General features: G+C 41.7%; 1 protein-coding gene across 1 annotated transcript; it reads right to left on the bottom strand.

Annotated features, from left to right (window-relative positions):
- Nucleotides 1-347: 347 nt before the first annotated feature.
- LOC117485369 (zinc finger protein 454-like) lies at nucleotides 348-9,633 on the bottom strand (the record flags this gene model as incomplete). Its single annotated transcript, XM_034133880.1, has 2 exons — nucleotides 9,193-9,633; nucleotides 348-1,381 (listed from the first exon to the last, which is right to left on the bottom strand). Coding segments are annotated over exons 1-2 (1,221 nt in total), but the record flags the coding sequence as incomplete, so codon positions are not given.
- Nucleotides 9,634-11,021: the final 1,388 nt, after the last annotated feature.

Below are 11,021 nucleotides of genomic sequence, written 5' to 3' on the forward strand. Positions count from 1 at the left end.
TTTAACCGGACTAACAGATCTTTCCAATCACCACTGATTTCAGGGTAAGGAGAAGCTAAAGTCATGTTCTTGGCTGGCTCTGGTTCTCTGTCAGTGATGGTTACTTTTGTGTCATTAGAGCACAATGGACTTGTTTCTGTGCTTAATATTTGTTTTAATGCACATTCAGACTTGACTTAGAGCAATGATGTTTTATCACACTCAGAGCAGGTATCACGTTATACACACTTACTGGGACTAACTCAAAGAGTTTAAACCTAACAATAATCACTGTCTCCAGTGTCAGGTTCAGAAGAGTCTCCAGGGTTGTCCTCAGTCTCTGGTTGTAAATGTCTCTCTAGATCTGAGTTCCTGGCTGGTTCTGATCCTCCACAGTCCTCTCCATCAGCTTCTGTTTCCAGGTGTTCAGCTGAGCTGCTGGCTGGAGGCTCTGCCTCTCTGTTCTCCTCAGTTTGAGTTTGATGAAGCTGTGAGGACTGACGACCAACACACTTATGGAATTTGATATGATGACTCCAGGTGAATCTTTTGTCACAAACACTGCAGCTGAATGGTTTCTCTCCTGTGTGGATTCTCATGTGCCGATTTAAATGTCCTTTATCAAGAAAGGATTTCTCACAGACTGAGCAGCTGAATGTTTTTTTTCTTGTGTGGATTCTCATGTGCCGATTTAAATGTCCTTTATCAAGAAAGGATTTCTCACAGACTGAGCAGCTAAATGGTTTCACTCCTGTGTGGATTCTCATGTGCCGATTTAAATGTCCTCTATTAAGAAAGGATTTCTCACAGACTGAGCAGCTAAATGGTTTCTCTCCTGTGTGGATTCTCATGTGCCGATTTAAATTTCCTCTCTGTGTAAATGTTTTCTCACAAAAAGAGCAGCCAAATGTTTTCTCTCCTGCACTACATGTTGAATCACTGACAGGGTCTTGTTTATTTCTCTGAGAGTTTGAACCTGGTTCTCTGGTCTCCTTCCAATCTCCACTGTTTTCAGTGTCAGGTTCAGAAGAGTCTCCAGGGTTGTCCTCAGTCTCAGGTTGTAAATGTCTCTCTGGATCTGAGTTCCTGGCTGGTTCTGGTCCTCCACAGTCCTCTCCATCAGCTTCTGTTTCCAGGTGTTCAGTTTGTCTTTGATGAAGCTGAGAGGACTGAGGTTTCTCTTCATCATCTTCACTCTTCACAGGGACAGGAGTGAATGTGGACTTGGTGATATCAGCCTCCTCCAGCCCTTGAAGCTGCTCTCCCTCCTGACTGCTCCAGAGTTCCTCCTGTTCCTCTTTAATGTGTGGGGGGGGCTCTGGGTCCTCCTGGTCCAGACTGGAGCTCCACTCCTGCTGCTCAGGGGGAACCTCTTCTTTAACCACCACCAGCTGCTGGACGTCTGCAGGAAACAGGAAACACATATTCAGAGAAACTGTAGAGTACTAGAATTTAAAATCTTACCACGAGTAACACTTCATTAACTTTGCAGCCCTTATCCAATCCATATTTTAAATGCTTTTCCAGATGCCCTGGAGAGTTTCAGGACAACAGGTGAGTTAGTACGGTAGCTGATCTAAAACGTAGTTGCACTGCCGCTTAGCAAGGCGTCGGCCGTTCACGGAGTGTGAGGCCTTAGCCTTACAGTTTGTGACCTGTCTGCAGAGTCGTTAGCTGAGAACTGGTGTTGGAGTTTCTCAGAGTAGTCGTTTAGCATCTCTCACCGCCTTGCTAAACCTGTACTTGGACTCATACAGGTGCATCTCAATAAATTGGATATCATGGAAAAGTGAGTTAATATCAGTAATTCAATTTATAAAGTTTAAACTCATACATCACATAGATTCATCAGATACAAAGGGATTATTTCCAGCGTTTATTTGTTTTAATCTTGATGATTAAATGAAAGCCAAAATTCAGCATCCCAGAACATTTTAATAATACATAAGACCAATACAAAAGAGATTTTTTAATATAGAAATGCTGTCCTTCTGAAAAGCATGTTAATGTGTCTGCATTCAGTACTTGGTTGGACCTCCTTTAGCATGAATAACTGCATCAATGCGGCACAAATCTCTCTATTTCAGAGTGTAAGCCGATGAACTGCTGCCTTTGTGCATTAACCTGTTTAGCCCTGAGCCTGTTTTTCAGGTCTCAGGCTCGAAAATGACATTCCCAGAACAAATGATCGTATCTTCCCTTCTAAAAGGGGTAAATTAATAATCTTTTTTCTCAAAGTAATGATAAACCTGTGAGTTGGATGTAGAAAAGTCAGAATCAATATAGATGTTTTTTATTTTAAAGTAAATGCAGATTGAACATAGTAAAGAAAATTAAATTATTGTGTCCGTCTAAAAAGAAAAACAGTACTTGTAGTCTATAATTGGCACACACCCTCTGAGGGGAACCACCACCCCGGTCTGCCACTCCTTCGGTACTATTTCCGACTTCCACGCAATGTTGATGAGACGTGTCAACCATGACAGTCCCTCAACACCCAGAGCCTTCAGCATCTCATCCACCCCCGGGGCTTTGCGACTGTGGAGTTGCTTGACTACATCAGTGACCTCCCCCCGGGAGATTGGTGTTGATCCCCCGTCATATTCCAGCTCTGCCTCTACCATAGAGGGCGGAGAAAAGTTCTGTTCAATCATTTCTTTACGTCTCCTTCTAGCTTCTCTGAGCATGTGGTTAAGCTCATTTTGCACACATTTCAGTTGCGTTTTATCCCGGTTTTTAAAAGCTATATTTTTACGATTGATGCAGTCCTTAACCTCTTTAGTTATGTATGGTTTGTTGTTGGGGTACACAGTTATTTCTTTGAGGTATCACATTGTCAACTCAGAATTTTATAGTCAGTTACCGTCTCAGTAGCATTATCCACGTCCATCTCATGAAAGATACTCCACTCAGTAGAGAGAAAATATCCTTTAAGAGACTCTATGCTGTCACTAGTCCAAACCTTTACAGTCTTGGTCTGTGGTTTACTACGCTTGAGAACCGTTTTGTAGGTAGGTATTAGATAAACAGTGTTATGATCCAAGTTGGAAAGCGGGGGTTTGGCTTTACTCACATATGCGTTGTTCAGATTTCCGTAACATTTGTCTAGAATTGTATCCTCCCGGGTCTCACATGTAACGTATTGTTGAAAACCGGGTAGTGACAGTTCAAGTTTGCAATGATTAAAGTCCCCTAAAATAAAAACCGGCATGTCAGGAGTGTGTAGTAGCTGCTGGTGAACACAGTCAGTGATTTGAGATCGCATGTCCTCCGGCAGGTCGGGGGTTGGGAAGCTTGCGTCTCTGGTGTATGACAGGGCCAAGTTGTTTTCTCCCCGTAATGTTTGGCATGGTTGAAAAGGTTCAAGGATAAAAAGTGCCAGTAAAAGTTTTGCAAGGGTCGTCATTGTTCCAACACACAGTCTCTTGATTAAAGCGTGTGGTTTAAATTAAGGACGAAATGTTTAACCAGACATAAAAACATAAAAACTGCAGCACACGACAGGAGCCCGGGTCGCAGCAGTGCCGTGCCACCAGTTTCACCGGATGTGAAAGAAATGTGAAAAAGAAAGGTTGCTTCACTAGCGGCCTTCAGCTCGTTGGGTCTCGTGTGCCTCATCTTCCTCTCGACAATAAATAGAATCTCTACAATAATATTCACAAAATTCTGACTTTTCCCCAACATTTTAACTTTTTCTAAAATGCTGAATTTTTAAGAACATCTCAACATTCTGACTTTGTTTTTCAGAATTACGACTTTTTTCTGGAAAACTCAGATTAATCACGTTTTTCTCCAAATTGCTGACTTAGAATTTTGAAACTTTGAAGTATTTTTCAGAAATGTCTATATTATGGCCTGTTAAATCTGTTTGTATTAAAAAGTACAGGCTATATATATATATATATATATGTGTTCTCAGCCTTGGAGAAACTTGACATGTATGTATGTGTCTGAACCTCTCTTTAGTGGTTCATTAATAAAACAGATATTTCAACGTGTGCCTACTTTGTTCATGTACTGTTGAGGTTCATTTCAGTAGGTGTGTGCTATAATGTATTTACAAAGTGTGAAGAGGAGGCAACTTTAGAATAGGGAACCTGTTCAGGTCAATTAGAGTCAAACTACTAGCTTATTGGTAATGAACAAGACTTCACTTTAAAATAGGGAACATATTATTAGATAGATCCAGAGGTTTTAGCCAATTATAGACCTATTTCTAATCTTCCGTTCCTCTCAAACATTCTTGAGAAAGCAGTCGCAAAACAGTTGTGTGATTACTTAAAAAACAATGATTTATTTGAAAATGTTCAGTCTGGCTTTAGAACACATCATAGCACAGAAACCGCTCTGGTTAAAGTCACAAATGACCTTCTAATAGCCTCAAGGACTTGTCTCTATTCTTGTCTTGCTCGATCTCAGTGCTGCATTTGATACTATCGACCATGACATCTTATTGCAAAGACTAGAGCACTTAGTTGGCATACTGCTTTAGGCTGGTTTAGGTCCTATCTACCTGAACGCTCTCAGTTTGTACGTGTCAACGATGAATCTTCCATGCAAACCAAAGTGAGCCATGGAGTGCCACAGGGCTCAGTGCTTGGACCTATTTTGTTCACATTATCAGTGTTTCCCCTAGGATGGAGTCATAGCAGCGGTGCTAAGGCATAATGTGAGTGCGGAGCGCGTGGAATTTTTTAGTGTGTGCGCGTGCGAAGTGCGCCCCGCCAATTTGTTTCTATGTGTCTGCCAGCATAAGAAAGGCTCTTGAGGCCTAGTACCAGGGCCGGTTCTAGACAATTTGCTGCCCTAGGCGAGATTTTATAAAGAATAAATGAAAAATCTCTACAAAAGATGTATTCAGTATTGTATGAACATGTTTGAATTGGAGGGTGGACGTCACATCCTCTAGGGGGGTCCGGGGGTCTGCCCCTCGGGAAGATTTTTTTGAACATTTTAAAGTAAAATTAATTACTGAGTTTAGGCACGTTAATAACGTTTTAATGAAGTTGAATACAGAATATTCATATTTGTCAGTGCTTTCATGTCAATTCGGCGAACATAAACATAAATGATCGTGGTGAAGATGATGATTAAATTAGGATTACAAATCGGTAGTGAGAGCCGTGCTGCATTTCCTCCCATCGGAAGTGATATAAAAACAAATCGATTATTTTTGTAGTTGTAAACTCACGTGGATTAAACCACATTTATTAGTGCTTTCATGTCAATTTGGCGAACATATGATACATTAAATGATTGTGAGGATGATGATTACAAATAGTTTGTTTGAGCCGGTCTGCATTTCCTGATGAAAAAACATAGCGATGGTTTTGTACTTACGCCAACGTGGATTAAACAACATTATTTTGTGAAATAAAAACATGGTGATGTTTTGTAAATGATTACATGTCTCTTATTTAGCACAGAATATGATCCTATCCGTAACATATGGATCTTAACAAATATCTGCTATATCAGATACCTGTAGATCGATCAGCTGTTTTGTAGTTCCAGTGTGGCAGCTTTTTAGTCACTGCTCCCCCTGGTGGATCCATGATCCATTGCAGCTGGTTTCATTATAATTAAATGTATTTATCAAGGGGGCGTATCAAGTCATGCGGGGGGGTTTTCCTTTTCAGCAGGGGCCCACCCCGTGCCGATCACGGACCCACATGGGTAGGCGTCTGAAAAAACGGCATCTATTGCACGTCTGTCCGTCCTGGGAGAGGGATCCCTCCTCTGTTGCTCTCCCTGAGGTTTCTCCCATGTTCCCCTTTAAACTGTGGGGTTTCTCCTTTTTTTTTTAAGTGTTTCCTTGTACGATGTGAGGGTCTAAGGACAGAGGGTGTTGTATTGTCATACTGATATTCTGTACAAACTGTGAAGTCCACTGAGACAAATGTAACATTTGTGATATTGGGCTATATAAATAAACATTGATTGATTGATTGATTGATTGATAGATAGAAATACCTCATTTTGAGTTATTCAGACACAATTAACACTGTCTTGTTACATAAGAATAGATCATATTTGTTAAGTGTTATTATGGAAGAATAACTATTCTTGTGGTCCTACTGCCTTATTAGGTCCATATTGAGCAGAGCATATTAAGACCAAAACTTCCTTACTTGCAATAAATCAGCACTAATTAGAGGGTTATTGAGGAAAAACTCTCAACTAATGGCTTATTACTTGTAGAATATGGTCATGTAGAATAAGACACTAATAAGTGTTTTATAATGACTAATAAAGAGCCAATATACTGCTAATATGCATGTTAATTAACAACTAGTTGATGGTGAATTTGTGTACCTTAATATAAAGCAGGGGTCTCCAACACGTCGAACACCGGTAGCTCGCCAAGCAAATAAGAATAAATAATAAAAATAATTTAAAAAATAATAAATAAATAAATAAAATAAAATAAATAAAAATAAATAAAATAAATAAAATAAATAAAATAAATAAAATAAATAAAATAAATAAAATAAATAAAATAAATAAAATAAATAAAATAAATAAATAAAAAGGAAATGTAATTAAAATTATCTACCCTATGCATAAACGAAACCTCAATCATAGTGAACTCTATCTACTTACTACAACTCTATATCTATCTAACACCCCTCCTCCCCCACAATGAATATCGACCAATCACGTTCTTGCTTGATTTCGAATTAGAATTAGAATTGGGAGGGATGAACCCCTCTTTAATGGTCACACATGCAGAGCACACAGCACACAGTGAAATGTGATCTCTGCTTTTAACCAATCCTAGTACCAGGAGTCTAGTACTAGGAGCATTGGGGAAGTGAGGAGGGAAGTGGGTTGTCCGGTGCCTTGCTCAAGGGCACCACGGCAGGGCAGGAGGTGAACTGGTAGCAGTCCACACTCCATATTTAGGTCTGGTCGGGGACTTGAACCGGCGACCCTACGGCTCACAGTCCAAGCCCCTACTGACTGAGCCACTGCCGGGACCAGCGTTGCAGTCGGGTAGAAAAGCAATGTGGAGCAGCACCTCACCGCTTCATAAGGAGTTTGACCGTGATTGACATGTCCCCCCCACTTTTCGAAATCCCGTTTGTGTCCCCCCACTTTAGAAATATGTTTATTATTATTTTTTAACGCAAGCCGTCATCGCCACGGAGGAGCACACAGCCTCTGTGAGCGAGCGAGACAGAGAGAGAGAGAGAGCACACCTTTATCTATTTAATATAGTTGTACAAAATAAAGTAAGAAATCATTCCAATGTGTACTATAGGACAGTAAAAATGTTGAGAGCTGTATCCATAAATTCATTTTGTGCTCAAAGTGCACCAGATTGATGCATTTAACTTAATTTAACTTCCCGATAGTGCATGCCCCCAGACCCCCCAAGAGGAGGTGAGGTCCCGCCGAAATAAATCAGGTTCAAATAATTAAATTGCATACATTTTCTTTTAGTAAACACTGAAAACGGGTCCCACAGACCCAAACAGCACACAAAGGTTAAAGGTCAGCATATAATAATGTAAAAGTAAGTAAAAGTAGCTCTCATCCTAAAAAAGGTTGGAGGATATAAAGTGTTACCATACAAATATATTAAAAACATGTCTATGATGTGTTTTGCTCAAAATACCAACATATCATGCAATTTAGACATCCCTCATATCCCTCTGTTTCAGGTCTGTTAGAGGAGGGCTGCCCCCTTTGGAGCACGCTTACAGTGGTTTTGATTTATTTTAAATTCTCCAGTCGGGCTTCCTTCCAAAGCAACCAATTGTTTCTCAAAACACACACACACACACATTTTCAGGCAAGTATGGCTAATAGGAATAATTATTTGAGTTAATTTGGTACAGATCTACGGAGCCCCTAAAGCACGTGTGTCAAACTCAAGGCCCGGGGGCCAAATCAGGCCCTTGGTGGATTTTATTTCGGCCCGCAGGATAATTTTTAATTACTATTAGATCTGGCCCGCCGGTATATTGCACGCACACCTTCACTCAATCCGGAGGGTCTCCTCAGCTCAGAGCCTGACCCCAAACATTGATGACCTTGCACCCAAGATGAGATGTCAAGTATCTGGCTTGAGCTAGCATCACAGAGCTGCAGATAGAGCCATAAGAAATGAATGCAACTGATTATTTAATGTTTCATGTTGTTTTTATAGGCAATCATTTAAGCTTTGTTAGTTCCAGGTTTAATATGTGTAATAAGTTCATTTCAATAAGTTTTGCAATAAACATTGAACCAGTCCGGCCCTCGACTAGTACCCATTTTTTCGTGCGCACGAGAAACTAACCCGTTATCCCGACTTTTTTTTCCGTGTCCGTAGGGGCTCCGTACAGATCAGTTGTAGCATTTACAAATGTATGAATTAAAGTTTAAAGATGCTCCATAACACTGATGGAAGATACTTTTTAGGATTGTGATTGACTGTTTCAATCTGAAAAGTTTTATTAATATGTTTGTCTGCTAAATTAGCAAAATGCCAACGCCCTTTCCGAAGAATCTCATTTATTAGTGATTTGAACAAATGTATTATTGGGGTAGGTTTTGTTTATCAAAATTGATAAAAAGGGAGGAACTGTTGGGAAAATATGTTCCTAGGCCCATAACTGTGAGCCAGTGTATCAGTTTGTACTGACCTCACTGAGCACAGGCACCTGTAGCTTGGCTGCTGTGCTCTCAGTGTGTTGTCTCCCTGTTCCTGCCTGTTGGCGTCAGCTGATAGAGGTGTTATGGTTTTATCTTGTTATGCACAATGTTGATTATTCTCTCAGAATCAGCTAAATACATGGGTCTGGGTAGAGATCCTCAGAATTGGTTAGGAATCCGTTGTGTCAACTCATGGCTCGTGACACGTCTTGTGAATTCTCCGGCCGAAGCTCCAAATAAACAGTCAGTGTTTGCCATCAAAGCTCCAGCTCTCCCCGTGTCTCTCTGAGTCCTGTTTCCAATGGCTTCAGAAGTTTCCATCACACAGGGTTTTCTCTAAACTGAGTAACAGGGGCGCTGCACCCTCTTACTCTCAACGTCCTGATACCAAAATGCAGATTTTCCCCATAAAATGTTAAAGTGATGCCAGAAAAACAATATTTATGTTCATCAAAAAACGGTATAATTACTCCAGAAATATGAAAATGGTGTCAAATAGAGCGTCAGACGAGCAATTAAGAGTCTAACGAGTTAATACAAGGTCTAAAGAGTTAGAAAGAGGGAACAGACCTGCTCTGTGGATCTGAAGCTGAGGCTGTAAAACAGCGTCCAGTAGTTTCCGGTGTCTCTCGTTCTCCTGTTTTGAACGAGACAGTTCCTCCTCGTACTCTGCTATCGTTCTTTCAAACAGAACAAAGATGTCTTCAGCAGCCGCAGTGAGTCGCTGCTTCACCAACGAGAGCAGCACAACACTCATGTTTACTAAATCACCACTTCCTGTTAAACACACTCTGTGTTGCTAGCGTGTTACCAGCTAGCATGCTAAGCTATCATGCTAAGCTAGCTTCTAGAGTCCGAGCTAAAGGCTTCAGAAGAAAGAGCACAAAGTCAGAGGTTCATCCAGACACACAGACGATGGATCAGCTGCTCACACACACTGTCTCAGGAACACCGAGAGAGAACCATGGATGTAGAGAGAGAACCATGGATGTAGAGAGAGAACCTACGAGACGCGATCTGGTTCCCAGTTAGAACAGCAGGACCATCACTTCTTCTCTCGATTTATTGGCGGATTGCAAACAACTTTAAGGTGCATACCGCCACCTACTGTACAAGAGTGTGTATCACCATATCATCCTATCACCACTTGTGGAATTATACCACTGTATTTACGTTGTTTTAAATTCTTCCAATCAATCCTGTTTCATTTAAATACTTAAGAATGGCCTTCCTGGTAGCTGTTACCCCCTCACCTTCTGTCCCCAGTGTCCCCATCAGGCTCCACTCTCTTCCTGGTAGCTGTTACCCCCTCACCTTCTGTCCCCAGTGTCCCCATCAGGCTCCACTCTCTTCCTGGTAGCTGTTACCCCCTCACCTTCTGTCCCCAGTGTCCCCATCAGGCTCCATTCTCTTCCTGGTAGCTGTTACCCCCTCACCTTCTGTCCCCAGTGTCCCCATCAGGCTCCACTCTCTTCCTGGTAGCTCTTACCCCCTCACCTCCTGTCCCCAGTGTCCCCATCAGGCTCCACTCTCTTCCTGGTAGCTCTTACTCCCTCACCTTCTGTCCCCAGTGTCCCCATCAGGCTCCACTCTCTTCCTGGTAGCTCTTACCCCCTCACCTCCTGTCCCCAGTGTCCCCATCAGGCTCCACTCTCTTCCTGGTAGCTCTTACCCCCTCACCTTCTGTCCCCAGTGTCCCCATCAGGCTCCACTCTCTTCTGGTAGCTGTTACCCCCCTCACCTTCTGTCCCCAGTGTCCCCATCAGGCTCCACTCTCTTCCTGGTAGCTCTTACCCCCTCACCTTCTGTCCCCAGTGTCCCCATCAGGCTCCACTCTCTTCCTGGTAGCTGTTACCCCCTCACCTTCTGTCCCCAGTGTCCATCATTTTCTAAAATGCTGGAGAAAATCTGAACATTCTGACTTTGTTTCTCAGCATCCTGACTTTTTCCAAAAAACATAAAAGTTTTTTTTCAAAAATCTCATAACTTCTTTGTCCAAATCCTGACTTTTTCTAAAATGCTGAATTTGTCAGATAACCTCAACATTTTGACTTTTTCCTAAAATTTAAAATTCTGACAAATTTTCTCAAATTCTGACTTTTTTTCTGAAAAATGTCAGATGATAGAAAGGCAACAGTAACTCAAATAACCACTTCTTACAACAAAGGTATGCAGAAGACCATTTCTGCTGCGACATTCAGGCGGTAGGGTCAGAAGACAACATGAGTGCATGGATCCATCCTGCCTTGTATCAACGGTTCAGGCTGGTGGTGGTGGTGTAACGGTGGGGGGGATATTTTCTTGGCATACTTTGGGTCGCTTACTACCAATTGATCATCGTCTAAACGCCACAGCCTACCTGAGTGTTGTTTCTGACCATGTCCATCCCTTTATGACCA

This window comes from Trematomus bernacchii, unplaced genomic scaffold, assembly GCF_902827165.1.
Source record: "Trematomus bernacchii unplaced genomic scaffold, fTreBer1.1, whole genome shotgun sequence".
NCBI classification, from domain to species: Eukaryota; Metazoa; Chordata; class Actinopteri; order Perciformes; family Nototheniidae; genus Trematomus; species Trematomus bernacchii.